Source organism: Drosophila innubila, chromosome X, assembly GCF_004354385.1.
Source record: "Drosophila innubila isolate TH190305 chromosome X, UK_Dinn_1.0, whole genome shotgun sequence".
Classification (NCBI taxonomy): Eukaryota; Metazoa; Arthropoda; class Insecta; order Diptera; family Drosophilidae; genus Drosophila; species Drosophila innubila.
The window spans coordinates 26,891,191-26,908,079 of NC_047626.1; the positions used below are offsets into that span (position 1 = coordinate 26,891,191).

Genomic DNA, 16,889 nt, shown 5'->3' on the forward strand with positions numbered 1-16,889 from the left:
GTAGGCAAATAAAAGATAATTTAGATATGAGAGTGAGTTAATTTTTTTTTCGCGACAAAGCGGTTATGAAAATTGTAATCTACGATTCATTTTTATCGTAATTCCACTTTTTGCGGAGAAGAGATGAAACTAACGCCTTATCCATATTAACCACAAATTTCGTTTTTTAATTAAAAACGATGCATACAAAAATGTTGTGCACATAATATATGAAATTGTATTCAAATTAAGTTCGGGTCAAATTTGGGGTCAAAGTTCACACAAATGATGCCGCCTTAGTTTTCAGTAATTCCAAATTTTCTCCGAGCGTAAACCTCACCATTTCGTGAACCGCAAACTTTTTAATAAAATATTTGACACACTGGCAATGTCATTCGAGCTGTCAAAGTCGAAATAATAGAAATAATAGTTCAAAAAGCAACTGCTAGATGGGCCACCCTATATAATATTATTATAGCAATATTAAAATAATATAAGTATTTATTTTACTTGATTGTAAAACAATTTGTAACTCTTCGAAATCGAACTATGCGTCATTCAGAACGACTTAAATGATTAAATGCTTAGTTTCGAGTTCTCGGGCAGCATATGCATTCACTCAATTCATTAGAAGACGCAGCCGAACTCAATCAACACTGTTGGGCTTGAGTGCTTCATTTGCCAATTCCATTGTCAGCAGGTTTACAAATTGTTGCGCATTGGGTCGTTCTGCAGCAGTGTCACTCCATCCCTTGGTAATAAGCTTTTGCACTTCATCGGTACATGGGACGAAAGTCTCACTTATGTCTGGTCGTTCAACTATAAACAATATGCATGTATTTCTTACAATTTTTGTAATATGTCACATATGTATGTACTAACGCGTATTTCCTATCTGTTGAGCCACTGTTAATGGAGCAGGTTTCTTTTGGAATTTGTCTAGAAATTTGTGGAATGGGTTTTTACGAATCAGAGTTTCCGCAAGGGAAATACTGAGGCTATATATATCACACTTCGTGTCGTAAGGGTAGTTATTTAAAACCTGCTCAAAGTAAAATTGGTGGAGATCAGAAATGTAAACGGATTATTACTATCCCTACCTCGGGTGCTATGTAGATGCCTGTGCCCGTTTTATCCGTCATAATCGTATTAAATTCTCTGGCTTTCCCTAAATCACAAAACTTTAGTGTTTTTCTTGGTTCATCCAGCAGCATATTTTCTGGCTTTACATCACGATGAATTATAACCGGTGTAAGCGTGTGGAGATAGTTAAGACCCTTCAAAAAGTAAAGTATAGAAATAAAATCGATTACGTTATGCCGCTAAGCAAATAACTTATAGATTTTTTATTAAATACAACGAAAATTTCACCCGTGGATGCAATGTCTTTTGACATTTTCGTTGTATTAAATTTAAACTCTATAGAGTTTTTGCTTAGTGATTATGTTCAAAAACGTTTAAGTATTCATCTACATAAATATACTAACCTTAGCTGCCTGAAGGAACCAGTTCATGACATCTACGAAGTTATAATTTTTATTTTTGTCATGTACTAATTGGTATAGGGTACCGCCATTCATATATTCCAAAACCAAATACATGTTTTTAGCACTGTCAAATACAGTGGCAACTATTTGGATGATATGATCATTATCAATTTTTCTCAGGATATCACTTTCTCGCCTCACATCCTTATTTATATTATAGATTTGTTTAATGGCTACATCCAATTTTTTTGATTTTAAGTGTCCCTTATAGACACGTCCATAGGTGCCATTCCCAATAAAATTCTACAGAAGTTGTCAATTGTTAAAACACATGTTTGTATGTATATTATATTTTACTCTCGCAAATTACCTCCTCTTTTAGATATGGCTTTATTGATGCAAAGTCAATTTTGATCATCTTTCTTTGAGCTGCAAGAATAAACACGGATATTCGGAATTCGAGCGATTTTGTTTTTAGTTGTTGACAGATGACGTATCGAAATGACCTGAGTCCGTGAGTGTTGTAAGCTTTTTATATTTCTCGCTCCAAGAGTGAAAACTACTCCAATCAAGAATATTATAGAATATATATGTATATGTCCATAAAGCTTTTATTAAAAAATGTCTCCATTTGCTCTTGGTCCGTAAATTTAACCGGTATATATTTGTAATTTTAACACGAATATTATTATTCGCAACACGCTCAAAATGGTCTTATCAATATCTGAGTTGCGTTAAGTTAAAGTGGAACAATTTAATAGAACGCGGAACCGAAAAAAAACTTGCAACCACTCGCCAAAAGCAACCGAACAGACTGAGAGTGTATTTACGCAAAGCAAAGAGATGCACCACGTGCGATTGAAAGTTCGACTTCGAAATTCGAGCACTCTCTACAAGTGATAAGCATTGAAGAGAGCAGCCTGAGAGAAATATCTCTTTTAATACCCTGTGGCCATTAAAAATTACATAGAAGGGTTTTATGTGTTTGGCAGAATGTAACAGACAGAAGGAGGCGTGGCAGACCTCTTGAAGAATATATGTATATTCTTAATCAGTATCAACAGTCGAGACGATTTAGCCATGTTTTTTTTTACTGCAGAGTATGAATTTGTCTCTTGTCTGCTCTGCAAGAAATTAACTTGTCTCTTTTGTGCTTGTAGGTATCTATGTTAAGCATGATGAAATTATATTATGTGGTGGCTTCGCTCGACGATGAAAATGAGTTAACAGTATACAAAACCAAACAAATGCAAAATCGTGGCCCCGTAAGAGAGCGAAGCCACGACCTAATATAATTTCATCATGTATGTTCAGTATGTATGAATCTTATATGGGCGAATCTCTCATGTCGAATGCGACATTCGTACACATTCAAAGTGAAAAAAACATATGCCAAAACATTTTTAAATGTTGACAATAGGCGAAACATACATCTATTGCACTGTAAATTTTATATAAAAATATAATTTAATATAAAAAAAGCGAAAATTGGCATTGTGCACTGTGAGCAAAAAGGGTGAGCTTCTTTGTACATAAAAATTACTTTTTGCGCAGTGCCGAATGCTAATTTTCGTTTTTTTTATATTAAATTAGATTTTTATTTAAAATTTTTAGATTAAACTGAATTTTGTTCGTCACAAAATTGGATATCAGGAATTTTGGGGCTAGAAATTGCTTTCGTCATTAGACTTTTACCTCGTTTAGAGGTTTGTTTTGTGGGATATCAGAAATTTTTGCAATTGCTTTTGCTTTTGACATTGTAACATTATCATTAATGCAGGCAAACAGTAAAATATAAAAATTTAGTTGTTGAACGTATTTCATATTTAAAAAAATTTTTTTCTTTAATTATAAAGAAAAACTAGTGGGCTCCGGCCCCTGCTCGCGTTGCTACAGCCGAGCATACTCTACTGTCGGAGACCTCGTACTTACTATGAAAAAAAAGTTTTTCATCATAAGACTTGGATTTCGCCCGATCGGTCCTATGCATGACCAATGCAAAATACAATAATCATTTTGCATTTTGCGTTTTATTTCGCTCAGAATTATTTGCCAGTAAACCACTTCGACTTTACAATATATATACAAACATATATTATTTTATTTCTCTCAGAATTATTTGTGTGAAAACAATATTTTTTTTAAAGGAAATGTGCAAAAAAATAAAAATACTCGTAGAACAATTTGAAGGACGCCCGGAATCTTCACTTTATTAGTTTATTCATAAAAACCAAACGAAATAAGAAAACAATTTGATTCGTTTAGTTATATTGGCAAACACAACAAACTTTGAACTCACTGCAACTTTAAAGCGACGAATAACAATTCTGTTATTGACAGAAACGTTTGTGTGGAGCTTTTTGTAGCTTAGCAGCGATGATAACACAGTTGGCTCTAATCTCTGTTGAAGAAGCGCACTTACCGTTAGATACCACTTCAAGCTAAAATCGCTGTCTAAAAGCGCATGAAGCGATAGCGACAGCGGCATCAGCTATAAAATGGGAACTCGATGAATAAACTTATAAATAAAAAAGTAAGAACCGAGAAAAGTAGGAAAAACGAGCTCGACTGTAAGATGCTCTACTCTGAATCAATCAAACTAAATGTAAATATTGTGTTTCAGATTAAATATATTTTAAATATTAAATAAATAGGTACATATTTGTATGTATATTGTATTGGGGTAAAGTTTTTTTTCGCGACAAAGCTATTATGATAATCGTAGTCTACGACGAATTCTAAGAAGAATTGCGCAAGAAACCATGGGTCTAAAATCAATATCGAGCTTCCACTTTTTATGGAGAAGTCATTCGTGTTTTTATATGGTTAAATGTCTGTTAGGTGGAACTTACCTAAAAAAAAGCAACCCAGGTAGAGGCCGAAATAAGATGAATTTAGAAAGAACAATTAGTTAACTAACTTGTTAACTAGTTTTTTTAAATTGAATTTAAAACATTTAAACCATGGGTCTAAAATCAATATCGAGCTTCCACTTTTTATGTAGAAGTTATTCGTGTTTTTTATATGGTTAAATGTCTGTTAGGTGGAACTTACCTAAAAAAAAAGCAACCCAGGTAGAGGCCGAAATAAGATGAATTTAGAGAGAACAATTAGTTAACTAACTTGTTAACTAGTTTTTTTAAATTGAATTTAAAGCATAAGCACTTTTGTCAAGTTTCAATAAAAAAGTTCATTGTACATTAATTTGAAAATTCAATTGAAAGGAGACCGCCAACTTATTCTTACCAACAAAAAACCTCTACACGAGGTAGAAGTATTGTGACGAAACCAATTGCTAGCCCCAAAATTTCTGATATCCACTTTTTTGTGGAATATCAAAAGTTTTTGCAATTGCTTTTAATATTGTAACTTTATCATTAATGCAGGCAGATAGTAAAATATATGAATTTATTTGTTAAATTTCTTTCATATTTAAAAAAAATTTTCCTTTTATTATAAAAAAAACTAGGGGGCTTCTCCCCTTCTCGATTCGCTCGCCAGCCCCCGGCTCGCCCCGTTCGCGTTGCCACTGTCGAGCATACTGTTGGAGATCCCGTACTTACTATGGAATAAAAAGTTTTTCATACAAAGACTTGATTTTCGCCCGATCGGTCCTATGACAGCTATATGATATAGTGGTCAGATTTGAACCAAATTTGGTCAGGATCTATAAGTTTAACTTAAATGCATATTCTATTAGTTTGGTTACAATATCTCATAAAACAAAAAAAAAAATGTGTATACTAAGACGTAATATTGGACTGATCGGTCGTGATTTTAGACCGATAGAAAAATTCAGTTAAGAGATAATATCTTCCAAACCCGTCAGCCAAAATTTATGTGTCACATACCAGAAAACTCAAGCTTTTACGTACCAAAACATACTGAAAACTAATAAAAATCGTTAGAGCCGTTATGTCAGAAATCGCCAAAATGTAAGTTAAAAAACCTTATTTTACTTGTAAAATGTTACCTGAGTTCTTTAGAAAAAAAGTATAGAGGCTTGCCTAAAAGCACCTTTCCAATAATGTGTAGAACATATCTTTATCTCCTATGTTTTGAAAACTGTTGAGGTTTCCATTTTAGCGGAAAATATAATTTTCCCGGTCGGGTATATAACTCGATCTGATCGGACAGTCGGCCTACCTCTAAAAAAAAACTGAAATAGATAGCGGCTTATGATGAATTTAGAGGTAAGAATTAGTTGGGGGTCTTAACAAGTTTTTTTTTTTAATTATAATTTTAACCATACTCACTTTTGTCAATTTTCTTAGAAGATTCAATAAAAATGTTGGTTTTGCATTAATTATAAAATCCGAACCTTATATGCTGCTTGCAGCAAATAGACGATCCTTTACCAAATTTGATCAAGCTACATACTAGTTTTAAAACTGGGAGACACTAGTGCATAGAACGCAGCTTGTGGTCCTTACCAAGAATACATAACGTACATTTTTAGAATGCTTTATAAGGTCTAAAAATGGGGATATATAAACTGCTAATGTTGTTGTAGAGCTTACTTTACAATTTTGATGTACAACCCTTATGTAAAAGTTTTAAATAATATATATATATATATATATGCATACTTATATGTACATGTTACATACGCTATGATAATTTAACAATACCTGCTGCAAGGGTATTAAAAATATAAAACGATAAAAGCGAGCAAGAAATAATTCAGCAGTGTGCAAAAAGCGCATCGAAAATCAGCTCGACGCTTCGCGCACAAACAAAAGACAACAGCAACAACAGTAGTAGCAGCAGTAGCAGCAGCAACAACAAGAACTCGCATGTAAACAAACAAGCAAAAGCTTTCAAGTTTAAAGCTTTCTCGTCTCAGCTACTACTGGTGCTGTGCGCTTTCGAGCGCGCCAACATTGAAGACGTCGGCGACGACGACGGCGACTGCGACGACGGCTTTTACATTTCTTTGGCGACCGGTGGCCAAAGTCGGAGTCCGAGACTCGGAGACTCAAACAAGCGTCGACCATTGTTCGTGTAGCACGTGCCACAGCCAATCTTTTTTTCATCTGCGTTTCAATTCTCGCACTGAAGTCGCAGCACCAAAAACAACAACAATAACAACAATGAACGCAAATTTACAGTTGTTTTACATTGTGAAAAACTAGTGCAATTTTGTTTTTTTTTGTTATTTTGAAGAATTTTTTGCTCGATGTATCGCACTTGAGTTTTGAATCAACGTGATCGATTACGATAACGATAACAATAGTGCGGAATATTTTTGTGTGCTCGTGTGTGTTGTGTACTTAAAAAATATATGTATACATATATACATATATGAATTGGATTAAGACCCCAACTGCCGTAAGTTGCTTCCCATTGATCTTGCACAAAAATAACACTTACTGGAATTAAAACAAATAATTATTTGGATAAAAAATAGTGGAAAATAAATCGGAAATTTATGTTTATTGTATTAAAGTAGAGCTAATTTATAAATTTACGTTTTCTCTTGAGTAGTTTTCAAATGTATGTATCAATAAAGTTGCATTAGTTCTAGAGCTGGCACTGGTCTATATATGTATAAAAATGTCTTTCTATCACCATCTTCATAACCTTCTTTTCTTTAAAAATTTCTCAATTAAACCGAGCTTGAAGTATAATTTGATTTATTTATGATTTCTAAATTAAGGGTGTCTAATTGAGCGATTTCTTCATTTTAGTAGTCCATGAGTTATACAATCCAAATTGAAGTTGACTGGGCTGCTTGCTGCGATAAATGCACCTCATAGAAAGAGAGAGAGGGAGTTATAATTCATAATTAATTTTATACGATTTCGGGCTGAAAACCCAAGTTGTACTCCCGATGTGTTGTAATGTAGAGAGCCATACTATAGCATACCATATTTAACTACGAGTATACCGTACAGCTGAAGATACCAGACCATAGCACACCATTCCATTTGACTATGCGGGGCATGATAATAAATGAACGGGCAGCTATCCATATCCATGTTTACTGATGTGATCAGAGTGCGGCCTGCGTTGCGGTGCTGTAGAATTTGAGAAGCGCATTAAATTGTACAAGTATTTGGTTTCGGTGTTGCACACACCTTTTGGCCAAGCCCCCTTCCCCCTACTCCATTCCACCACACCATCTCTATCTCTGGCACTCTTCCCGTCTACTCCACTTATGAGCCAACCTGCCAGCTGCCTTTTCTTAAGACCGCGTTGCCGATTATTGCTTTAGTCATAGACGTTGCTTTAATAACATTTCTTTGCATTTATGCTTTAACTTCTGTGTCTCTCCTTTTGTTTCTGTTTCTTTCAATTTCAATTGCATCTATTGCCACATTTTGTCTGTTGTTAGCAGAGAATAGTTGAGCGAAGTGCAAAAGAGTTCAATTAATGCCTTGATAGCTCGGATTAAAACATATTTTGTAATATTTATACTCTTATATCAGTTGATTATTTTTTATGTTTTGTTGTGAGATTAGAACTAGAAAAATCTTCACATAAATACAGAGCTCATTCCGATTACTTATCTGCATGAAATTTATTAAAAGTTAACAAAATATGAATATTATCAAAATTGCGAGTTTTTTAAACTAAAGTTGTGTTTAAAATTAAGCTCAGCAGCTATGATGCAAATGCGAAAACGAAATAAAGAAAATCTGTGGAAAGAGAACCTGATGTGACCCAAAAAGAACATTGTAGATAGATAATGTATCAAGTTAAATAAGTTGAAACAGTATTCCAAGTCTATGTAGCAAGTATCGAAAGTTGTAAGATCTTGTAACCTCGTCGTGTGGCATTGCGTCGTACGTTCAACTCGCGTGTCTGAAATAGTCAAAATAAAGAGAAAAAAATATAAGATGAGGATTAAGCAAACCGCAAGATAAATGGTCAAAATTGCCAAATGACCAAATGCAACTGCAGCTTATACTTACGCTTTTATTTCGCATTCACATTGCGTTAATTAGCGTCGCTTCGAGCTCAAAATCTTTGAGGCATTTAAGAAATGGATGAATCTTAAATAAAAAACATAAATTAAAAAAAAAAAAATATATATATATATATAAATAAAAAAGCTGCAAGCAAGTTGCGAAATGTGCAGAAGAAAAAGTGAAATTTCTTGTTGGGCAACAGAGACAGGCTTTGCTTGCAACGAGCAGCTTGGAGCTGCAGCACGTTTCCCATGGCCAATACGAACTGAATACGAATCGAACCAAGCCCGAAACCGAACCCAAATCCAAACACGAGCACACCCGGTACCTGGTCTTGTCATCCTTTTGCTTTCGTTAGCCGCCAACAGACTTTGTGGCGCGGGCGATGGCTAATATGGAGTTGTGTTAGCCATGACTAACAAATCTCTCGGTCAACAACCGGCCCAGCTTCGTTGCAGTTGCGGTTGCAGTCGCTGTTGCATTTACTGCTGCAACTTTCCACCAATGTCAATTAAGTATTAAGGCAAAGCGTTTACATACGACATTTTTAACTCGACACTTGACTAGAAATCGCCGACGCGTCTTTTGATTTTCATTTTCCATATTGAAACGCAATGCTCAACAGGTTTTCCAATCTTGTTATTGTTAACGTTGTTGTTTCTGCTGTTGTTATTTTTGCCGTTAATTGGCCATTTGTGCTCTTGGTCTTCATAATCCCCCTTTCAACAAAATTAGCCGTCTTCAACTCTGAACAAAGTGCATTCAATCTGTTCGTTATACTGAGTTTAGTTATAATAATGATATTAAAAAAATCATAACGTGAAAGAATAATTATCTTAGGCACACCAACGATTTAAAGTCAGTGCAATTTCATTAAAAAAAGTTGACTAAACTATCTTAAAAAAAATAATTATAAAATTGTTGTTCATTAAGTTAATTTAGCTAATTTGCAATTAAAATTTCAAGTACTATAACAATTTGATTTCAAACAAAAAAAAATATTGCGCCCGGCTTGACAAATTTAAAGAAGCAATAAACTTAAGCCAGTTAAAGATTTGAATCTCAAGTTTTAAATGTATGTATATTGTAAATCGACAAAGTTTTAAACACAAATTTAAATTCTCGTTTCTATGACAATAATATAATATAGTATCTAAAAGCTTGGATGAGATATCGCTAAAAGAGTACAGATTTTGTACTAAAGGTTTAATTTTAGCTAATCGTTTTTAGCAACAATTTCATATTCTACTTAGCTTCAAAACTTGGTCAGACGAATAAAGAATTTATGTATATAATTTGGTCTCATAAATGTGACTTCTATTATGCATGACAAAAATATAATGCCTCTTAAAATTATCAACATTATTATAATAGAATTATGAAATAATTTTTATTTTTTGCAACTTTCATTGACATACTCATTCAATTGGCTCGCTTATAGTAAGATTTCCCTGTACTGTGTTCATATATGTTTACTTAGAAATGTTGCAGCAACTCTTGGAACTCGCACGGGTCTTGTGGGCCTGTCACATTCAAGAAGTGCCACCAATTGTTGCAGCGGCACATCTTCACTTATCTTATCCACTTTTGAGAGCTGTGCGATTCTGCCTCCAATGAACTCCAACGGTCGTATCTATGTGTACATGTTGAGCTTATTTGTCTTGTTGTTGTTTGTGTTTTGTTACACAAATGTTTTGTTTGCTTTGAACTTTCACGGCGTAAGCAGTTTGAATAAATGAATGCATGTATGAATGATGAATGCTTGGCCATTTGAGTAGCTTATTTGCAAGCGATTGTAACTGGCTGGCTAAGCTTTTGCCGGAGCTTTTCCCAAAGCTTAAATGCGAGCGGAAGAGCTACATTAACCTTTTGCTTTAAACTATTTCTTTGCGTGTTCTTCTTCCTCGGTCGAGAGAGAGAGAGAGGGAGAGAGAGAGAGAGAAGATGGGATCGGATCAAGACAGCTTCTATTTTAAGGTTTGCAAATTTTCATTGACGAAAACTTCTTGTTTAGTGTGTGCATAATCAATAACTTCCTCTGGCCCGTTAAAATGTTTATACAGTTTCTTTCACTTTTGCTTTCTTTTCCTATGCGGAGAGTGAAAATTTCCATCCCAAATACAAAACAAAAAATATATTCAATTCTAAGCGCTAATTTGCATGTGAATGCCAACCGGACTATCAAAACGTAGTCGAAGATGGAGGGAGAAAGAGTAGATATGCCAAGTCTGTGGCTTCGCGTACCGTTAGACATCTACCAATGTTAGCGCTGTTCTGTTTTTGATAACAAAGCAAAAAGTAAAAGTGTTGAGGCCTCAATCAAAGTGTCCATTGTGACGATCGAACCGAATGGAGAAATTTCCCATGTATTAAACTATGTACTATACAAAACAATATTTGTATTATGATTATTCATTACCGACTGCAAGTAAATATTAAATAGATTCGACAGCTGTGCCTTATATTTTCTTCTTACTTCCTCTCTCACTCCTAACGACTTTATTAAGTAGCTGGTTATGTTTGTGGGGTGCAGCTTTTTACGATCTTCTTCATCATTGAGAAAAATTAAACGTTATATGTAATTAGCCATTTCCAACGGAGTTAAAGAAATTATTTTTGTTGGTGCACCCAAAATCACTGAAGCATTTGAACTTATTGTTTTTACTACTTTTCTTTTATAATGATCTTTTTAAGATTCGTTTTGAATAGTCTCAGTTAATATACTTCAGAAACTAGCGCTTATTCTGTAAAGCTTTTTACATGCTAAAACTTAAAAACCCAAATTGTTCGTTTAACCCGAATCGGCCTGAGCAACTTTTTTTCTAGTTTCTTCATGAAACTTTTAGGACTAATAAATTTGAGGTCGCTGAATCCGAAAATTACATTCATTCTGTTTGACATTCTCAGGATAACCAACACGACCATTTTTTGGTCTGTTGCCATATGGCAACGCTGGGAATAACAGGGTACAGATTTCCTTTGTACTAAAAAAAACATATATTTGAGAAAAAGTCTAATAAACACAGCTTTATCCAACACGAGGGCTCCTCCTTGATATATTCGACCAAATTTGGTGCAAATCGATGCACTATATCATATAGCTGTCATAGGATCAATCGGGGTCAAATTCACCTTAAAGTTGGGTACAGTCATCGGATTTGACACAAGCGAAGGAAAAGTGCTCAATATTTAGCTGTCGGCGAGCGATAACAGTGTTGCCAATGCAATACACAAAAATAACTAAAATTATGATGGTAACTCTGTTGCGTTAGTAGTGCTTTGTTTACCTTTTTAAAATCGCCAAACTGTTTAGATTACATTAAGGAGTAATTCAAGTAAAAATAATATGCAAAGACACATACAAGTTATGTGTGGATTCTTCTATTTTATTTATAAAAATTAATAATTTATATAATATAGGCCGACAGATTGTTTTAATTTTAGCTAATATTCTTGCAATTTTGTTCTGGTTAAAAAACTCCAGACGTCTTGGTTTTGTTTTGTTTGCAAATAAAAAACGGCAATTTTTAGCATGTCAGGCGTAAAATGGTTGAACAATTCCATATTTTCAGTCACCCGAGCTAAAAGCTAGCAGTGTTGAAAAACGACAATTTCTTGATCCCGCAACTCCGTGTAATCCGTGCTCCGAACACACCAGCTAAAACGCTTTCTACATTTATCTAACTAATTTAGCAACAGTATTTTTTATATGACATTTAGCGCTCAGCTTTTATTCGATGTTCATACTCAGCCTTAGTATGGAAAACTTTTTTGTTTCCTGAGATATCTCAATTAAACTCATAAAATATAGATTTAAGTTGGTTTTATGCATACTGATCAAATTTGGTTCCAATCGGCTTACCATATCATATAGCTGTCCTAGGAACAAATATATTTTATGAGCAAAACAATACCGAAATGCGAATAAAACGTATGAAAAATACGTGTACCATGTACTTCCCAGCGTTGCCATATGGCAACACGATAATAAAAAGAGTAAAGTAACAGCAAAATGTGTTTTTTATTCCGAACTTTTTTCATAATTAAAAGGAGCACTCTTTTACAGGGACTGTAATCAGTATAAGTTTTATTATAAAATTCAATAAATAATCATTATTCTATCATTCGATCATTATTTTTGAGCAAAAAATAAAACTCAAAGAATAATGATTATTGCTTGAGTTCTATTTTTTTGATTCAAAAATAAAACTTCAGGCGTTATTTTGACCAACCAACTTGAGTTATATTTTTGATAAAAAAGAAACTCAAGAAATAATCATTATTCCTGAGTTTAATTTTTTTGCTCAAAATAATGATTATTTCATAAGTAAAATAATAAAAATCATAAATCCCAATATCATGGTTAAATTGCATAGATAATCTTTAATGAAAAGTTTTGGTATATTTCACGTTTATTTACAGTTACTAGAAGTGAACTATTTTTTGTAGGATGGCCTACTGCAAGGCCTCCCGGGGCAGCCATATGAATGAAGCGATCTTCCACAAATAAACCACAATGTTGGGGCTATTCATCAAAAAACAAAAAATATTTGCAAAATATTCACCCGTTTTTTTTTTTAGTCATTTTAAAACGCAACTTTTTCGTGGGCCTCCCTATATATATACTATTAATGACACGATCAACTTAAGTAAAAATGTTCTTAATTTTTCTACATCGATTGCTTTAGAATTTTTGTGCAATTACACTGAGAGAAACATCAAAAATTTTCGTACTTGAATCAAGAACCGGTGTCAAAAGTCAGCCAAAAGTCAGTTCTTGATTTAAGAACGAAATTCAAAATTTAAGAATTTATAAAAATTCTTGATATCAAGAGCGTTGGATAAGTCATGTACGTTTCAGGATTGATTTAAATATCCCAAAATATAATCCCAATATAATAATCCCAAAATATTATAAGTTTGAGAACATTTTGGACTTACTTTAAGCGCTTTTCAGACTTATAACTTCAAAACGTTCTAGACTTAAGAATATTTCATACTTAGTTAAAGTCCTTTAAATTGTCTAACTCAGTGCAAAACCATCTTAAAATAAAAATACGAAAGAGTATGATCAAAATTATAAATCATCATCAAAAGTAAGTGAGGACTGCCTACAGAAATTATCCTGTTATATAGAGTCCTTAACTACAGTCTTAATTATTCAGTGGCTGTCGAAGAGCTTCTCATAGCAGACAAGAACCATTTAAGAATTCTAAGCATCCAAACGCAAAAAATATATAAGATTTAAAGTTCTTAATTCAAGTTATATTGTACTTAGTTTTATACCTGTCAATCTCTATTTTTCTGAACGTACATACATATATTAGAACGAAACAGTCTTTATTTAGTATACATAATTCTTAATTTAAGAATTTTTTTTAATTTTTAATTTTTAACGGCTATTTATGCTTTAAGATAGAATCGCTCTTAAAGTAAAAAAATTAGAGAATGAATCGTTCTAAAAAAAATTTTTGACCGAAACAGGATTAATTTAAGAAATCTTTTTGTAGAACGAATCGAACTGCTTTTTTATGAGTGTATATGTGTTTCCTTTTAACATTTAAATCCTATGTCCGCGGTTTGTAATAAAAGCCATCAATAAATTGAAACACTCCTTTGAAATATGCCTCTAGTAATTTCTGTTTCTCGTTCTTGACATGAATTATTGTAAAGGTAGTGTTTAATTCTAATGATCTGAAACGTATAATGGAGTGTGCAAGTTTAGTTCTCTTTATATAGTTGGGACTACATAAATACCTCTATTTATAAAGCAGTGTTCGTACTTAAAATCATGAATATAATGAACGATTCTACTCATCAATTATTCATGTAATTACACAGGAAATATCCTAAATACATGTATATAAGCATATACATATATGCATATATATATTCCCTTGATCAACGAGCTGCAAAATTTGTAGAACTTTTGCATGTTGCTCAACTCAAGCGCATCGAGATTTCTTGTAGAAAAAGGCAGGCAGTGAGTTAGGTACACAGTTCGTCAGTCAGTTAGTTAGTTTGTTAGTCAGTCAGTTAGTTAGTGAGTCAGTCAGTCAATCCAATGAACAGATCGAGTCAAGTGGGCAGTTGATGCGTTTCCATTGACTGAGCTGGTTTGGAGTTAGAAACATTGTCTTAAGTTGATTTCGCGCCTGGCTCATAAATATGCCCGGAACTTGGTAAAGCCCTTTTCCATTACGCCTCCCCACCTCTGCCGTACAGCCCGTGAGTCATGCTTAAGCAGCGTAAAGAGTTTTCGTGATTTCTGGTTCAATGGCGCTCGGTGAATGTCACCGCCCGCATTTCGTGCCCTGTCGAAACTTCCGTTTTGGATCTGTACCGACATTAGCTCTGTATATACCCACATATACATATATGTAGATTAAAATGTATGACAGTCCTCGACCTTCAATGGATGACAATCATTTCATTTTCATCGCTTGCATTTTTGAGTGGATTCAATTTCATAATCGTTGGCTCATCTTGACTTTGTCTCGACCCCGAAAAATGAAATTGAAATGGAAATGAAAATGAAACTAAAACTGAAACTGAAAATGTCAAAGATGACTTCCATTAGTGGGGGCAATCTGTTGACACATGAGGCCTGCAATTAAGGTCTATCTCTGTGAAACTACGAGTATGGGGCCAAAACAAGTATTTAAGTTGGTCTTCGCATCTGGCTTAGAAAGGCGACCAGGCCATAAACATTTGCCCTGTGCATTTATAATGCAAATATCTATAACAAAGTCTATTATACTTAATAGATTTGTTTTGGTTTCATCGTCTACCGCATTTCACGTATTTCTTTTATATTCAAATTCAAACTCAACTCGAAGGTTGTCAAAATCATCATCGTCGCTTGCAGAAATCGAATCCAATTCCAATCCAAATCCAACACATTCACACTAGTGACATACATAAATATGGCATCAATCATTTACCACAAACTTATAAATATAATTTGATAATATCTTAGAAAGCCCCAATTTTGGGTAATGCAAGAAAGAAATCATCTATGGATACAATATATTTTTATGTGTATGCTATTTATTACTGCGTTTATAGTGATTTTTTAAAAAAATAAAATAAAAATAACCCAAAAGTTAAATTTTTGTTTTATATAATATCTCTTATACTATATGTTCTTTGTTGTGCCAGAAGACACTAAGCGGTATTAGTATAGAAAATGAGATATTGTTATACACAAACATTCCACATATAATATAATATCTATTTATAAGTTTTCAATATAAGTTAGTAATATTTGAGATATATGTATTAGAGAATTTTTAGGGTCTATTACAATTTAACAGATTTACGAATTATGCTAAAACAGTGAAATCTGTGAAATTTTTAATAATATAATTTAATTTTTATTAAATTAATGTTAATACTGTTGTCTGATCTGATTGCCAAATTGTACATATAGGTACTTGGTAATATAAATGGTCAGCGGCTGTCAATTAGCTGAGAATAGAACTGTGAACTGTGAATTTTTGAATGGGGCATGCAACAACAGCAAGAAGAACAACAGCAGCGGCAGCGGCAGCGGCAGCAACAATAACAATGTTAATCGACCCCCAACTGCGGCCCCCAATGCGAGTTGTTGTTTTTGTTTTTGTTGCTTTTGTTATTGTTATTATTGTTGACGCGTGCGCAGCCAAGTGAAACATTTGAAATGAGCGTCGGCGCAGGTAGCGCAGTCAGCTGCGCAGTCGGCAGCGCAGTCGCATTGGCCTGGTGACATGGCAGTAAGCGTGAAAATAAATAAATAACAATAAAAGCGCATAAAGTGCCATAGCTGAGAGATAAGGGGGGAGAGTACAGATAGAGAGGGGGAGCGGGGGAGGGGCGATGTTTTGTTGCTGTTGTTGTGACTCCAATGTTGAGCAAACATGACAAACAACAACAATAATGTTGTTGTATAAACTCAGACGCGCTTACATACATTTAATCATCGCAATAGCGTCGACCGCGCCGCCGACGTCGACGTCGACGTCTCAGTTTTGCATAGGGCAAAACGCAGAGCTATTTCCCCCTCTTCGCCTCCGTTGCGTGCCTCTGCTGTTTTGGCAGAGTCGGAGTCAGAGTCAGAGTCGGAGTTTGATTTGAATTTGGCCAGCAACATTTGCGGCGACGGCGTCACGGCGCACAGACGTCGGACGGGCAAAAAAAAAAAAAAATATTAAAAAAATAATAACGGAAACCGGAAAGCGACGTCGACGTCGACGGTAAATATTAAAAAGCAATCAACAAATTGCGACAACGAGAACACGACAAAACGAATGTGAACCCGACACCCGAAACCCGAAACACAAAACTCGCAACTCGCAACTCGTAGCCGGTCAACAAGTGGCAAAAGCAGTAGCAGAAGAGGAAGAGGAAGACAAACTCAGAGTTGCAACTTTGCTCTTTGTGGCAAACTCGAAATCGGTGCGAGAACATGCCCAGCGTTGAGGCACTGTCCGCGGATCTGTCAACGCGACCGGTCATCGTTTGGAACGGT

General features: G+C 34.4%; 2 protein-coding genes across 4 annotated transcripts in view; one reads left to right on the plus strand and one right to left on the minus strand.

The window, feature by feature from the left end:
* LOC117791174 (transcription factor SPT20 homolog) overlaps positions 1-16,889 on the plus strand; it is a 48,481-nt gene that overhangs the window by 4,689 nt on the left and 26,903 nt on the right. The gene's annotated exons all lie outside the window — the stretch shown is intronic.
* LOC117791194 (putative mitogen-activated protein kinase kinase kinase 7-like) lies at positions 463-2,274 on the minus strand. Of its 2 annotated transcripts, none has more exons than XM_034630884.1 (5): positions 1,837-2,274; positions 1,467-1,769; positions 1,080-1,256; positions 867-1,021; positions 463-803 (listed from the first exon to the last, which is right to left on the minus strand). In XM_034630884.1, the coding sequence occupies exons 1-5, from the start codon at positions 1,882-1,884 to the stop codon at positions 626-628; spliced, it is 861 nt and encodes a 286-aa protein (XP_034486775.1). In that variant the 5' UTR covers positions 1,885-2,274; the 3' UTR covers positions 463-625. The 2 variants fall into 2 exon arrangements, with proteins under 2 accessions (XP_034486775.1, XP_034486782.1); XM_034630891.1 differs by having other exon boundaries at positions 463-798; positions 862-1,021.

Coding starts and splice junctions, on each gene's coding strand:
- LOC117791194 (XM_034630884.1), bottom strand. CDS start 1,884: ATGATCAAAATTGACTTTGCATCAATAAAGCCATATCTAAAAGAGGAG. Junction 1,770..1,836: donor AGCCATATCTAAAAGAGGAG/GTAATTTGCGAG, acceptor CAACTTCTGTAG/AATTTTATTGGGAATGGCAC. Junction 1,257..1,466: donor GGTTCCTTCAGGCAGCTAAG/GTTAGTATATTT, acceptor TACTTTTTGAAG/GGTCTTAACTATCTCCACAC.